Below are 17,375 nucleotides of genomic sequence, written 5' to 3'. Positions count from 1 at the left end.
AAACGTTTGAACTTTGACTATATATGATAGTGGTCATTCTGAAGGCCAAAATACAATGTTATAAATTTTCAGTATTTACACCAAAAATTGTGAATTCTTTTAAAAACTGACATAATAACTTGTGTCCTGAAACGAAAAACGTGATTGGAATGAAGTCAATACCTTGTGCGGTCTTTGAGTTGTAGAAAAATGCAACCCGCAAAAAAACCTGATTTGGAATCGTTCAAAAACTAAGAGTATTTAAATAAAAAACGTCCCAATTTTGATACATTTTTTCAACTGTCATTTTTCATCTAGCTGAAATTTTGCAAAGTAGTACTTAAGGGCTGAACATATCATTTTGTATAATGTCTTTGGCAAAATTTTTGATAATTAATTTTCAGCATAAGATCACACCAAAAAATTGAAAAACAACACAAACATAGAATAATAACAAAAATTATATATCTTTAAAAAACCACTTTTTGAAAATAGATTTTTTCTACGAAAACTACATATTGCTAGTAAATCTGGAAATATTAAGTTAAAAATACTAGAGTTCAAAATCTGTTTTTTTAATTATTCTACAGAGTTTGTTTTTTGTGAAGGACGAATTTAATATCTAAAACTTTGCTAAAGACTGTTTATCAATAAAACAAACCGTGTTGGCTCTGAAAACATTTATTTTTCATTATTAGGCACTAGGCCTAGTCAATTCATGAAACAAATTTCAAGTAAGATAAATGGGTAAAAATGTGTGGGCCACATACACACACCTATACACACGCACCCATATAATTTGTTTTATGCAATCCCTTTGAGGCATATTCCAGATACTCTGAGTGAGTTCCTTACCACATACGGCCCATTAGAGAACGTCTATTAATAACGTAACGCAAATATTTATCTTCCTTGACCCACCTATGTAACACACGCAAAAGTTGGAGTGTGCGTAGCCAGATCATTTATGAGTGAAATTAGCGCATTTACTGATTAAAATTGGAACCAGTACAACGCATGTGCGTTGGGCATAACGCATTTGATGCTCTAGCGTATTTTGAATGTATTGCGCAGCTCCAAACCACTACACTTATAAAGCATCAGCCGATGTTCAGAAGGTTGGCATCGTTTAAACAGTGCTACCAGCAATCAATACTGATAAGTGGGGTACTGACTCCATTAAAGAAATTATTGTCTGATCGATTCACTTTCATGAATCAGGTCATTTGAAAACATAATTCAATCATTAACAGTAAACAAAAACATGAGATTAGTCCAAAACATTTTGCATTTAATTATGACTCTGGTTTCATTCACATGCATTCGGTTCTGCGTTACTGGCACCAGCGTCAAAAACTTCCGCGGCAACAAGGCTCGCCATTGGCTGTTTCGGTTGCTGACGATTTTTAGGGATGCACGAGCCGTTGATACGCATCGGCTCGCGAAAGTAAAGAACGGTTTTTTGAGCGCCTCGAAACTGATCGTTCGCCCGAAGCCGAAGTTTACCGAGACATTACGATTTTTGTGTATATGATACATATTCTGATTTTGATCTCTGTCAATGTATTCCTTGTACAACTTTTGCGTTATGCGTATCAAGCATTGGTTGTGCGAAGTCAGAGCAAATTCTGTGCGAATTGAAAGAACACATTGGATGATTAAAGCTTGAACTTTTGCGTGTATTTTTCGGACCATTTATTTTTTTATATGAGTTGTTAAACTTTCCAATCCCCTCTTTAGGCGTTACGTAACAATTGGACGTCCCATTACATGTTTATTTGCAAATTTCCGATTACGGAAATTATTTTTGGGTTATTAAAAATAATTAAAAATTTCGCTTCGATTTTACGCACAATTCGATTTTACGCACATTTCAAAAACGAGAATGTGCGTAAAATCGAGGTATACCTGTAGAAAAGATTCTATCACATCGCTGGATAAGTAAGCTTAGGTTTGGGGGATGACACTATTTATTTTACTATGAGCTTCTATTGCCGACCTTTTCCTATCTTGCTATTCTAAATTTTTGTTCCAGCATTACATGCTCCATTCGTCAGACAATAACAAGAACAAACCAGTAATTACAACGCACCGTGACATTTTCATTGTATTGTTCATAAATATTTAGGAGCATAGAAATATACACCGTTTGCCGGCGAAACGAAACTCTGCGCCCTTTACAAATTCAACAGACAGACGTCATACCAAAATCCGACAAGCTATCTGAATGCCATGGTTAGCAAAACATCTATGAATTTGTTACCTATAGGTAACAGTGCAACCTGAGAACAATGATGCATTTAGTACAACATTAGCATCGGTTTTTGGTTCAGTCGATCACGTTTGAATGTGTTACTAATAACTTCCAGAGCAAGATTTTTAATAGCCTTTAAGTTTAAGTTATCATTTATACAAAAGTTTTTTTCGTGGTTATTTCCGTCAACTGCTGTATATATTTAGAACAGTTCCGACTCTTGGGAGCGACACCATGCTGATAGTTGCAATAATTACACTACAATTTGTTCGTTTTACGTCATCAAATGTGGATTAATAGTAATACGTGTTCAGGAAAGCAGCACACACACACGACACTTACATACCACAACGTCACACACTAGATACTAGCCGCGCTCGGAACCAATCGGTTGGCATGCTGAATATTTCATGTGAGGAAATATTTTTCCAATACTGGACGGATTTTACAAACCCGGTGAGTATTGTAAGCTTGTGCTGCCTGACCTCAAACAAATGTAGAGTTTATTTTGTTCCACTCGGTAACTGATATTTTTTTTCCTCCAAGTTTTATATTACAACCAAAATAACAAAGCAACAGACGTTAATTTAAGTTGATTGCAGATATGAAAAATAATGTTAATGATTTAAGCAGTATTGGACATTGAAACTGACTGCAGCTTACTGATAGACCAACGAGAGCTGGAACATCTTTTCAAAATTATACAAATCACAAAAAATATAAGAAACTGTTTGAACAGGACAAAACTCACAATTGCAATAGCGATTTTTTTTTTTGCAGTAGTTTTACTTTTCTGGTGTGTTTTGTTTCCTTAAATTATAAATTCTTTCAAAAATTTTTGGTAAAAATGGGTAACAGGTACTTTAAACTAATTAACAAATCATAAAATAAAAATTGCTTGCGTTGGTTTGATAAAAAACGGTATCATGAAATCTAGTTTTTAAAACGATACATCAAAAAAGTCATTCCAACTCGCGAGCATCGCTAGTCGGAATTATTAGAACGCTCTTCTATTTCAATACAAATGGTTATTCAATATCGAACAGTGGAGATATACGGACGCGATCATGGTTTAATCATAACGCGACAATCAACCAGTGCATTAACAATAAGTTCAAACAGTTCGAACTACTCCAGTGTTGTGATTTTATTACTTAAGCAACGTTGGCCATTGCATCAGGTATCTTTTCGCTAGAAAACAATGGCATACTCTAACGAACAAATAGAACTCCCTGAAAATCATCGGATTGTAAAATTGTGCCAGTTAAACGATAAAAGTGAATAATAGTTTGCATCAAACTGAGATTTATACAGGAATACGTTAGAACTACGTGTTCCTTGATAGTTAGGCAAATAAAAGGACTACAATAAAAATCAATAAATCGTCACACACGTGTACGGTCCAATAACTACTTAACTGTTTCCAGAGTGATGTCCAATACGTAACGGGCATCCAATATCACAGCCTACCACTAAAGAGTGACATTTACCCGGCATTAAGGTTAACGCCTGGGAACGACACAACCTGGACAAAGTTCAAACCTTGGCCCACTTTGGCCTTTGGTAACGAGTGCGATATATACCTATCCATAGATGGTGGCAATTGGAAAGTGTAGAAAATTTGCGACCACCTCTTCGCGGTGATGCTATATTTTAAAATTTACTGCTGTATATCGTGCCGATTGCAACATCACGCAGACCGTATGTAATATCATCTACAGCTAACTGTGAATATATCGATCGATATAGATAAATATTGAATGGTATAACGGTGGCATTTAAAATTGTGTAACTAACCATTCGAGCTCATCGCATAAGGAATAGTGGTTCTATGAACTGAATGATATTTATTTGATATGAGGACAGATATGGAAAGATGAGTGATTCTAATCCAGGTCGATCTCCTAGCAAAAGTAGTGATAGTAGCTTACCTAAAACGAATATCTTGGTGAACATACCAACTCCCAAAAAAGAAAAGAACGGAGAAGCAATTACATCCCCGGAAAGTCCATTGAAGAGCTTCAAAACAAATCCTGTGAGAAATGGAAGTTTACCAGAAAGTGTATTATTCCCGAGTTCACTTAAAGTGATTCTACCGAACTTTATCGAACATGAAAAACGTGCCAGCTGTCCTCTAGATAAACCAAGCAAACTGCCCACCAGGACGATCTACTCGAGCCCACTCAATAGGAGTCGACGACACAGCCAGGATTCACAAACTGTAACGAATCTGACCACTGACAAGGTTAGTGCAAATAGAGCAAACGTAACTAATCACTAAACAACTCAACGAATGACAACAACCGTTAGGTTTGATTAAAAAACTGATTGTTTTGAGACTCTGATATCATCAGCGGCTATTTCAATAACAAGTCAGCATGCATGCATATGGCATCGTTATAAAATTACTTGCGTCTGCATTGATGTGTGATTACACATAATGTTAAAACCGTAAACTTCAATACTGGTTGGTGTCGATTATACGGGTTTCGTTTACATGTATTATTTGTGTAATTGTTCGTTAATAACAAATTTTTTTTTTTAATTTGATTATCCGTAAGATTCGGTTTTACTGGTCAAAACAGGTGCACTCCGAATGCTCAAACCGGAAAAATGAAAGATTATAGCTATTCAACCATTCCTGTGAATTTCGGTGTCCCTAGGCACTAACTTGTTTTTCAGAGACTTGAATGAGTTTTCTCGTAAACAAAACGTTGAAGCGACGAACCTGAAGAGCAATTACTTACGGTTTGGGCTTTTGGAGTGCACTTTTTTCATTTTGTCGATCAGTGTTATCTTGAATGAAAATAGTCGGTATTCCGAATAATCAAATCCGACTTGTCCTTTTTTTAACTCTAGTATTTATTTTGGCCCAACCGCGAAGCATTGCGAGGCCGAATGCCTCCTGGAGTAGGGAAAAGCCAGCTTGAAAAGAGCCTGTATCCCGACTGCTCCTCCTCAAACAGGCATAAAAACCCTCTCATCTTTTCTCCTCTCAAAACACAATTTGAAAATACGTGTCATTTAAACCTACGGCTAACAATAGCATTAAAGTTCTTCTCTATATGACTAAATATTAATTCTTTATACTATTAATTGAGGGGTGATGGTTCCTTATCTAATGGAAATCAAAACTCATATCTAAGTTTGGTGGATCATGTCTCTCAGAAAGAAGCGCTGATTCATGCTTCTCTAAAAAGGTTAATTAGAGACAGAAGGGAAAATAACAGAGTGTGAAACTTTTTGAGGGTGGTTGTGTTGAGAGAAAAAATGAGAAAAAGCAAGGAGATAAGCAAATGTGATACTCGATATTTCTTAAAAAGTCATAAATAGGTGTTACAAGCGCTAGCAAGCGCATCCCGTACTTGCATTGTAAAGTTGAAGTTAATTTGTTGTAATAGTTCAGGATAGTCGATATTTCCTTCTAACTATGATGTCAAACACCAACATTCGTTACAGTTTGAGACGACGAGCTGTTAAGAGCCAGTTCGCGAGAGCCGCAACCGCCTTTCTGAGGGACGTTGTTTTGATGTTCTCCGATTGGGCTGAAATTTTCAGCGTTTTTTTGTCTATTCAAGGTAGGAAGTTTTGCAAAATTTCAATTTTTTTCATTGAGGTCAAGTGGGGTAAAACGGCCCTTGAAAATGATATGTCCAAAAACGTCCAAATGCTAGAAAGTGCAATAACTCCTGCTAGACTTGATGAATTTTGACGTGGGACACGTCTTTGTTTACTATACTGGGATGCATTCTGTAAAATTGGAAATGAAACGGGCAAATGTTGCGTCAGATTTCAAACGCTAATAACAGCATAACCACATGATGGATAACAATAACCAATATGTTTTTTTTTTTCTTCATCTATAGTTTATTTGACACGGCACAAATACAATTCAATGTTTAACGGCGCCAATTATATCTGGTAGCTTACTTTCTAAAGTATCTTAATAACTAAAAGCAAATTTTTTATCCTCGCTGCCGACTACGAGCTAAAACTAAATCTAACTTGAAGCTAGAATATTTAGCATTTTGCAAAAGCACAGGTTTGCTGTTTGATGGTTTTCATTGCCTAGGTAAGCAGCATATTAAATTTGTTCCGCTGCTGGGCCAAGATATTACGGACTGGCATATTGGGTTGTTTCCATCGGGCCTTGAGAGTATCGTGCGGGTCTGATTGCTGTTTCGGATCCGGGGTCTTAACGTGTTCTTGTCGTTTGGTTGGATGTAGGCGGAAGGGGATAGGACTAAACTGGGGCGTGGATGGATTTCAGGAAAACGTATATAAGGGACATGTAGGATAGGTCACGGCTCGCCAAGACATCACGAACAGGAACAGCCGGCTGCCTACCTTCGGCCTGCAGGGGAGCTATTAATCTAGACCTGGCGTCACGGTGTACAGGACATGACCAAACAACGTGCTCTATGTCGTGATAACCTTCACCACAGGCACAGATACCACTCTCCCCGAGCCCAACACGACGGAGATGCGCGTCAAATCTATAGTGATTGGACATAAGCCGGGACATCACGCAAATGAAATCCCGACCTACATCCAACCCCTTGAACCACGGGTTCGTCGATACCTTGGGGATTATGGAATGTAACCACCTTCCCAGTTCCCCCTTGGTCCAAGAATTTTGCCAACTGATGATCGTATTCTGACGTACAAATGCGAAAAATACATTAAAGGCAATTGGTCTTTCATAAATATCACCATTTGTTGCGCCCACCTTAGCCAAAGAGTCCGCTTTCTCATTGCCCGGTATCGAGCAGTGAGAAGGGACCCACGCTAAGGTAATCTGAGTAGATTTTTCGGATAAAGCACTCAGATGTTCCCGTATTTTCCCCAGGAAATACGGAGAGTGCTTAACATCTTTCATCGATCGGAGAGCCTCAATGGAACTGAGACTGTCCGTAAAGATGAAATAATGGTCCGTGGGCATTTTTTCGATAATCCCTAGGGTGTACTGAATTGCAGCTAATTCTGCGACGTAAACAGAAGCAGGATTATCGAGCTTATGGGAGACGGTTAAATTGTTATTGAAAATACCGAAGCCAGTGAACCCATCAAGAAGTGATCCGTCAGTGTAGAACATATTGTTGCAGTTGATGTTTCGATATTTATTGGAAAAAATTTTAGGGATCTGCTGCACGCGTAAATGATCCGAGATTCCACGAGTTTCTTCTATCATGGATGTATCGAAAAACACAGTAGAATCAAAAGTATTTGATAAATCGACACGATTTGGAATATTCGAAGAAGGGTTAATATTTTGGGACATGTGATTGAAATACAATGTCATAAAACGGGTTTGAGAATTAAGTTCGATTAACCTTTCTAAATTTTCAATCACGGGACGGTTCAAGACCTCACATTCGATTAGAATACGAGAAGACAGGCTCCAGAAGCGGTTTTTCAATGGTAGTACTCCAGCTAAGATCTCCAAACTCATCGTATGGGTCGATTGCATGCAACCCAAGGCGATACGCAAACAACGATATTGTATTCGCTCCAGTTTGATCAAATGTGTGTTTGCTGCGGAGCGGAAGCAGAAACACCCGCACTCAATAACAGACAGTATCGTTGTTTGGTAAAGCCTTATAAGGTCTCCTGTGTGGGCTCCCCACCATTGTCCGGTTATTGTACGAAGAAAATTCACTCTTTGTTGACATTTTTTCATCAGATACCTCACGTGACAACCCCAGGTGCTTTTAGAGTCGAACCAGACACCAAGATATTTGTGTACCAAAACCTGAGAAATCGTTTTACCCATTAATTGTGTTTGAAGCTGAGCAGGTTCATGCTTCCTAGAAAAAACTACTATCTCAGTCTTCTCCGGAGAGAATTCGATACCTAGCTGTAAAGCCCAAGCAGACAAATTGTCCAAGGTATCTTGCAATGGTCCTTGCAAATCGGCAGCTTTGGCTCCTGTAACAGAGATTACACTGTCGTCTGCAAGTTGCCTTATCGTGCATGAATTTGCCAGACATTCGTCGATGTCATTTACATAAAAGTTGTAAAGAAGGGGGCTTAAACATGAGCCCTGGGGAAGGCCCATATAGCTAATGCGAAAAGTTGCCAAATCGCCGTGCGTAAAATGCATGTGCTTTTCGGACAACAAATTGTGCAAAAAATTGTTCAAAATTGGAGAAAATCCTTTGCGGTGAAGTTTACCCGAGAGAATGTCAATAGAAACGGAATCAAAAGCCCCCTTAATGTCCAAGAACGCAGACGCCATTTGTTCATTGCGAGCATACGCCAGCTGAATATCTGTTGTAAGCAACGCAAGACAATCATTCGTCCCTTTGGCACGGCGGAAACCAAATTGAGTATCTGATAGTATCCCGATCAGAAGAGCATAACTAAAAAATTACAAAATTATATCAACAAGAGATACAAATAACAAACTTTGATACGATTTTGTACTTTCCCATATGCTTTTGATAACGAAATTTAATCTGAATGAGTTATGATAACAAATTCTGGAATGAAGTTGTTCTGAAACAAGTCTAACAGATTTTTCATCTCTATCAAAACCTGTTATTTCTAACAATGGTTGTTATCATACTGTTCTATATGCTATCTTATTTTGTTAGAAAGCTGATACGTTAGTAACAAAGCTTGATATGGGTTTGATACTAGTGGAATCATTTTTGTTACAATTTCTGTTATTTTAACACCTAACGGGATCAAATTGAAAACACAACCTGAAAGGTTTTCCTCATAACACATTAACAGCTTCTGTTACAATTTTGTTTTGCCCTTCTGATCGGGATACCATTTGATTCGACCCAATGGTCTAAACGACGGAGTATCATTTTTTCCATCAATTTCCGGATACAGGATAGCATTGCAATCGGCCTATAAGAGTTGTGATCAGAAGCTGATTTCCCTGGTTTTTGGATGGCGATCACCTTCACTTGCCTCCAATCCTGCGGTACAATGTTTTGCTCCAGGAACTTATTGAACAAGTTCAACAAGCGCCTCTTGGCATTGCCGGGTAGATTCTTCAACAAGTTGAATTTGATTCTATCTAACCCAGGCGCGTTATTGTTACAGGACAGGAGGGCAACTGAAAATTCTGCCATCGTAAAAGGTGATTCTATCGCGTCGTGGCCCGGAGACGCATCGCGAACAAAGTTTTGCGCAGGAACAGAGTCCGGACATACTTTCCTGGCAAAATCAAATATCCACCTACTTGAAGACTCTTCGCTTTCGTTGACCGTTACGCGATTCCGCATTCTTCGGGCTGTGTTCCAAAGAGTGCTCATCGATGTCTCCCTCGACGTCTCGTTCACGAACCGACGCCAATATCCGCGTTTCTTTGCTTTAGCCAGGCTTTTAAGCTTGGTATTAAGCTCCGAATACCGTATATAGTCGTCGGGTATACCTCCCTTCTGGTAGGCCTTAAACGCGTCGGATCTTTGCGTGTAGACATCGGAGCACTCTTGGTCCCACCACGGAGTGGGAGGCCGTTCTTTGATCGTTACGCCGGGATATTTCTTCGTTTGGGCTTGCAACGCGGCGTCGAGAATCAAACCCGCGAGGAGGTTGTATTCTTCAAGTGGTGGATGATGTTGAATCGACTCGACCGCTTTTGAAATCATTTCCTCGTATAACTTCCAATCGACATTCCGTGTGAGGTCATACGGAGTGTCAATTGGTCGCATGCGAGTTGACCCGTTATTAATTGAAATAAGAATAGGCAAATGGTCGCTACCGTGAGGATCGAGGATTACCTTCCATGTGCAATCCAACCGTAGCGACGTCGAACATAAGGATAGATCCAAAGCGCTTGGGCGCGCTGGAGGTTTCGGGATACGTGTCATTTCACCGTTGTTTAAAATAGTCATGTCGAAGTCATCGCAAAGGTTATAGATTAAAGAGGAGCGGTTATCATTGTATGGGGAACCCCAAGCCACGCCATGAGAGTTGAAGTCTTCCAAAATCAAACGTGGCGAGGGAAGAAGTTCTATTAAATCAAAGAGCAACCGTTGCCCAACCTGTGCTCTGGGAGGAATATATATTGAGGCAATACAAAGCTCTTTACCTTGTATTGTTATTTGACATGCGACAACTTCGATGCCTGGAATCGAGGGGAGGTTAATACGATAGAAAGAATAGCACTTTTTAATCCCTAAAAGTACTCCTCCATATGGGGTGTCTCGATCAAGGCGAATAATATTAAAATCATGGAAGTTGAGATCAACATTTGAAGTAAGCCAAGTTTCACAAAGGGAAAATGCATCGCATTTGTTTTTATTTATCAAAACTTTGAACGAATCAATTTTTGGTAAAATACTTCTACAATTCCACTGTAAGACAGAGATAGAATCCTTCATATACGCAGTTGAATTAGGCATCGAAGGATACAATCGCTGCAAGGAGGGGCCATTGGGCAGTCAACTGCTTCAAAAATTATCTAACTGTTGGGAGGAATGCTGTAAAAAAATTTTAATTGGATCGGGTACATTGAAGTTTTCAAAAATCCAGTCCACAATGTCAGAAAATTTCACTAATCCAGAGTTTGTTTCATCAACTGGGAGTGCAAAAGGAACAACTGGGGTTTTAGATGTTCCTGGCAGTGCTGGGAACTCCTTCTGGGACTTTAAATTTGCAAGCCCAGGAGGAGTTTGCTTCGGTTTTTCCGCAGCACTGTTTGGTTTGTTCGTACTTTTCATTACACTTTGGGAAATCTTAGGACCTTTACGGGGAAGTTTAGGAGAAGAAACATTTTTCCTCTTCCTAGACTCCCCAGGATTGGCATAAGATGTTCCCGCTGATGAATCGTCAGAATCGGTTTCATCAGAGGGCAACAGATCAAAGGGGTTCGATGTTATGGTAGAAGTGGTCACGGTCTTCTTCAGCATCTCAGCGTAAGAACGCTTTGAACGCTCCTTAAGTGACCGCTTGATTTTATCTCGCGCTGCATGTACACCGGGCATGTGGAGAGCTCATGCTGGTTTTCCCCACAGTGAATACATTTTTCAGCATTAACACTGCAAGAATCTTCCGCATGAGTCTCCCCACACTTGCTACATCGTGCCTTATTGCAGCAGTAGGCGGCTGTGTGGCCTAACTGCTTGCAATTGGTGCAATTCATAACACGGGGTACATACAATCGCACAGGCAGACGAACCCGGTCGATCGAGACGTGGCTAGGGAGTGCAGATCCGGCAAACGTAACGCGAAACGAGTCTGACGGAGTGTAAACTTTTTTACCGCCGACGAGAGACATGGACCGCAGATGCTTACAATCCAAAATCTTCGCCTGTGTTTCGGTATTTTTGAAGCAACTCGACAGACAGACTCGAATCGGTTATGACACCGTCGATCTCCACGTCTCGTGCGGGTATGTAAACGCGATACTCGCGTGTGAAGAGCTCAGAGCAAGCGATAGCATTGGCCTGTGCCAGATCACTGACCACGACACGGAGCTTGTTAGGTCGGACCTTGGAAATTTCGGTCACGGCCTTGTACCCCTTCGTCAGGTCTTTTGAAATTTGCAGTATGTTTAATCGCTTTGAATTCACTCCTGCCTTTGGACGAAAATAAACAGTATAGCTGCCCTGTTGAGATCCGTCCGGGTAAAGCCTGGGGCGAGGGGGGACTGGAGAATGAACAGGGGAGGAGGTAACAGAAGGGTCAGGGTCAGGGGGGTTCGGGGATGGTGGCACGGGAGGCGAGGGATCTACATCCATCGCGCTAAATGTAGCGCACTAGCGCACTTGCGCCGACAAGAACACGTACCTCTTTACTTCTTCCTTCCAGCAGTGGTTGTCCGATCGTTCGAAGCTGCACCCAAAGCAGCCAGCAGCACCAGTACAGCAGCACCAATACAGCCACCAGCAGTGAGCCGGGTGTGAGATCACTCAGCACAGCGACACGGACTCGACTGTCAACTGATGGCCTTGAATAATACACTCTTTTGTTTGGCTATTCGTACACACGGACCGGATTGTAATAGAGCGACCACTTTGCACGTCCGTTTCTGTCGGGTGTTCAACGCGGAATGAACCAATATGTTGTTGGATAGATAAAATGTATAACAATTTTGTAATGTGTTAATTATCACTCTAATTTCATTGCTAAGCGGTAAAATTGATAATAATTTCAATAACAAATTTACGCGAATAATGAACCAATTACATGCGAGCATTCCTAGCACAGACGACGTGAATGGACACCATCCGTTCCCTGTGATATTCCCTGTATCAATTTCGAAATAAAAATTGACAGAGTCTCCCCGTCCCAATAGGTCAATTTATTTTTCCTTCCATGAGCTTAGACTAATATGATGTCTCGAAGGTAAAAGTTTTCCTAAAAGTTTGAAACAATACCCATCCTTGAACAATCTCTAAACCTGCGTGTTAGGTACTGTAGAACCTAATAAACACTGATGTCTTGAAAGAAAACATGCCAGTAAAAGCAACAGTACCAGTGGAGTATAGAACCGCAGGTCTCTCGTCGTCTATGATTGCATTGGTACTCTTCTATTCGTACTGCAGCAGTACTATTCGTATTGCAGTGGTACACTTTTGTTCGTACATTTCTATTCGTATGCAATTGAGGAAAAACTACAATGCTGCTGTTGATGGTGATTGAAAGTTTATTTCATAAATATGATTGCCATGAATTACTCAACAAGAATTGTAAATTTTTGCAACGGATATTTTTTAAATTTTATCTTCGATATTCACTAAATAATCGTGACTGGATAGTATCGAAAGAGTAAATTCCTAAATATATACATTTATAGAAGAGTAAGAACCTGCGAATGCTTGTGATTTTGTAGTTTATTTAGTAAGATTCGTACAGAATCTCTTTTTATATTTCAAAATTGCTGGAACTTGTTAGTAATTTTGTTCAAAATATTTTCTTATGTTTTCCAATTGATGAACCTTTGTAAGGGCTTCCATATTATTTTGAAAGTAATATCCATACTATAGATTTGATTTAGTTAGAGTTAAATAAGACAAAACCATTCATTATGATAACGTAAGCATTATTGGATTTGGTTTTTGAGGATATAGAGATAATTCTGACTTTGACGCATTATGAGAAATTCTTGGTGCTTCTTCAACAAGCACGATATGCTTGTGCCTTGTTAAATACATATTTTTTTGCAAAAAAAAAATTACTAAAGGCATAATATCGCCAAATATCAATGATATTTCTTCGAGTGTTGTTGAATATATTCCAAAAATTGATTTCCAGGGGAGGCTGAAAATAAACACATTGATTCTGTCTGCAGACTCTGTATATTTTGTAACAAAAAATCCCCTAATTACAGTGTTTAGTCCCACGTCACCATTTCATACAACCCTAGGGCTGTATACCTTGTAGTATTTTCTGAAAACTTGTGGTCACAATATATGGCAAAGAGGTAACATGACGAAAAAAACGCATTTTCTTTTAAAAATTGTCAATTTTAAGGGTCTTCCTACTCTTCTCAACATCGCTAGAAAAAATATCTGAATATGGCGATTTGTAGAGCAACTCAAGAGCTTTAATGTCATGTATAAGCCAAGTGTGCCAAATGGGGTAAAACGGCTCTAGAAGGTTTTGCCTTTCTCCTAGAAAGGTATAGCGATCACTGGCAAAACCAAAGGTATAAAAGTGGTCCCAATGGCCGAATGTCATATACCACTCGACTCAGTTCGACGAACTGAGCATTTTCTGTATGTATGTATTTATGTGTGTATGTGTGTGTGTGTATGTATGTGTATGTGTGTATGTGTGTGTATGTGTGTGTATGTGTGTGTATGTGTGTGTGTATGTGTGTGTGTATGTGTGTGTGTATGTGCAACTTTTTTTTCTCACTCACTTTTCTCAGAGATGGCTGGACCGATTCTTATGGAATTAACCATGAAATTAGCCTGTTAATAAGAATAGTTCCCGTCTACTCGTGAGAAATCATTGCCAAGAGAGTGCAATTGCTGCATTTGTATTAGAACCGCAGCAGAACCTGCATCTGGTATTATGTGTATAGTTGGTGCCGCAGAAACTGGCTCATAGTTAGTATTGCGAAATGTCAGATCATGACATTCCATCGTATTGCGAATCCTGTCCTGTTCGACTATAAGATTGATGGTCATGTGATCGAAAGAGTGGATCAAGTAAACGACCTTGGTGTTTTGCTCGATGCCAAGCTCAACTTTAATCTGAACCGCTCATTTATCATTTCTAGGGCAACTCGACAACTCGGCTTCATTGGTAAAATAGGACGTGATTTTAATGATCCATACTGTTTGAAGGCGTTATACTGTTCACTCGTGAGACCAATATTAGAAAATGCGTGTTTGATTTGGTCTCCTTGTCAGCTTAGTTGGACTCTGAGGATTGAACGAGTACAAAAAAGATTTATCCGCTTAGCATTGAGAAATCTTCCCTGGCGTGATCCCGCTAACCTACCACCGTATTCCGAGCGGTGTCGCCTTATTGGCCTTGACACGCTTGAACGACGCAGGAGAATCCAGCAAGCCGGATTTGTGGCCAAGTTATTGAATGGCGAAATTGACTCACCGAGAACCCTATCTTTGCTGAATTTTCGCGCTCCGCAACGCTCACTAAGGTCCGCTGGATTGCTACAACCCAGAGTGCATCGCACAATGTTCGGTTACAATGAACCTGTCACTGCATGTGTTCGAGCATTCACTTCAGTTGAAGAGATCTTCGAATTCGGTGAACCGTCGAACAAATTCCTACGAAAAGTGACTATGTCTAATATTTTTTAAGTGACCATATAGAATAATATTAGGACCAATGTTTTATATGCTGACTCGGGGCAACCCAATGTATTTTGTTGAATTTAATGTTAGTTCGTAATGTTTGTAGTTTTATTATTGACAAATTGTAGATGCGTAATATTGTAAATGTTTAAAATAGTAAATGTATTCTTAACAAAAGATGATGGGGTTTTTATGCCTTCATGAGGATGGCCTCAAAAGGCTTTTCCCCATCCACTAACTTTCATGGAGACCAATATGGTCAAATGAAAATAGATAATAAATAAATAAATAAATAAATAAATAGTCGTACGGCGTGATAATTGAAAAACGATCTAAAATCCATCAAAAAGTCAACGCGAGATACAGCCGTATAGTGCAAACCCGGGGAGTATACCTTAAGAGGAGCGCAAACAGCAAACGGGATTAGTGCCTTTGTGGTTATCGGAATATCGAATAAACAGATGAGCAAAAAGGAGACCGAAAAATTAGTTTTTTTTATCTTTTCTTAGTAATACGGCATTGTCATCTGTAAAGTTGTACTCAGCCCCCGCCACCCCGCCAAATCAAAAACTACCATCGTGGAGTAAACCCCCCCGCGCCCATCGATTAATCCGTACCTAGCAAGTGCAAAGTGTTTTCATTTAGAGAGATTTTAACCATGTCTGATTGCGGTGGAGATTTGTTATGTTTTCTGTTCGAAAAAACAACTAAGCGCGTAAAAGAGTGCGTAAGTTGCTGCAGAAGTGCCCATTTCAGGTGCAAAAAGATTTATGGGAATGCGATTGCAAGAGTGAAGAAAAAGGCATTCTTCTGCACCAGTGGTTGTGCTGAGATGTTTTCTAAGCTGAACCATCAACAAACCCATGACGATAAAATAATTTCCGAGCTAAAGTTGCTTGGTCAGTCTATACGAGAAGTCAAGCAGGAATCTGCGCAAGTTCGTATCGCCGTTGAAAATACGCAAAGACAGATGATGGCGGTAGTTGAGACAACCCGACAAATTGAAAAATCCCAGGAGTTTGATGCATTGCGGTCAGAATTCGATGCTTTCAAATGTAAGCTGTCAAACTTGAGGGCTGAATATAACAGTTCTAAGCAGGAGGTACTGGATTGGCAAAACAAACACCGCGAGCTATCGCAGACTGTAGTTCGCTTGGAAATGGATTTCGATAAATTAAATCGTTCAAAACTGTCGAAAAATGCTATGCTGCTTGGGGTACCGTTGGTCGAAAATGTAAACACTTTGAAGTTGGTCCATAAAGTTGGTGAAGTTATCAGCTGTTCACTTGAGGGCACTGCAATAGTCGATACCAGACAGTTATTTGCAAAAAACTCAGACAAAAAAAAATGCTCCGGTTCTTGTCACGTTCTGCACTGAAAAGGTTAAAGAACAGTTTTTCGAGCGCAAGCGGCTGTATGGTGTTTTATTGGCTTCTGCTGTGTTAGACGGTTGCACTGGATCGACAAATAGGATTACAATCAGAGATGAAATGAGAGCATTCGGTAGAGATTTTCTTCGTGAAGTAAGGAAGCTACAAGAGCCGTATAACCTTTCGTTGAGAATTCTACAATTCAATATTCTAGGCATGAATGAACCGGAGAAGTTGGGCTACATCAGAGAAGTTTTAACATTGTATTTTCATTAAATCGATGTTGTTGCCGTTGGTGAGACCTGGATAAAGGAAGACAGAATCAAGAACTCGCAAATCGATGGTTATCGAAGTATTTTTTCCTGCAGACTACAGGCTCGAGGAGGAGGTTTAGCAGTTTATATCACCACCGTCTTTCGGTCATGCTGGGCTCCTAGATAGATTAGAGACAGTTTTGTCGTCTCATATGTGCATTGATTGTGTAATTTTTGGAGATGTGAACATTCCATTCAACCATTTAAATAACACGACTGTTCAAGAATATGTGGATCAATTAAAATGTTATAACTTCGACGTGACAAATTCGTATACAACTAGACCTAGTAGTAGCGATAACATTTTAGATCATGTTGTGTGTTCTGAGAGTCAACAACCATTTGTATTGAATGAGACTATTCATACAGATGAGAGTGATCATAGCTTGATCTTATCGACTTTCAAGTTGCGGAAAACCGTGAACTTGCGAACACTAGAAAAAATTATAGTGGACAATACCAAGCTAAATGAAGCTCTCATCGCTGGGTTATCTGATCTGCCACAGAGCTCGCCGGAGAATAGGTTGAAGAACGTTGTGGATTTGTATCAGCAGCTGAAGGAGAAATTTTCGAGAAAAGTTACCGTCCAAGCTAAAATTAAAGGCTACTGTCCTTGGATGACTTTCGACGTTTGGAAGTTAATTCGAATTTAATAAAATGTATCACGGATCTACAAGAGGCATCCTGCAGGAACCCATCTACGAGGACTTTGGTTGCATATTTCCAA

At 39.7% G+C, this 17,375-nt stretch overlaps 1 protein-coding gene across 1 annotated transcript in view; it reads left to right on the top strand.

Annotated features, from left to right (window-relative positions):
* Nucleotides 1-3,284: 3,284 nt before the first annotated feature.
* The window catches only part of LOC129724205 (anoctamin-4), a 39,559-nt gene continuing 25,468 nt past the window's right edge, over nucleotides 3,285-17,375 (top strand). Inside the window, exon 1 of the mRNA XM_055678905.1 lies at nucleotides 3,285-4,478. Within this exon, the coding sequence (XP_055534880.1) occupies nucleotides 4,110-4,478 (369 nt within the window). The 5' untranslated portion in view covers nucleotides 3,285-4,109. The remainder of the gene's footprint in view (nucleotides 4,479-17,375) is intronic.

Source organism: Wyeomyia smithii, chromosome 2 (genome assembly GCF_029784165.1).
Source record: "Wyeomyia smithii strain HCP4-BCI-WySm-NY-G18 chromosome 2, ASM2978416v1, whole genome shotgun sequence".
Lineage (NCBI taxonomy): Eukaryota > Metazoa > Arthropoda > Insecta > Diptera > Culicidae > Wyeomyia > Wyeomyia smithii.
The sequence above is the reverse complement of the archived record's forward strand: the minus strand, read 5'-3'. Positions and strand labels throughout refer to the sequence as shown.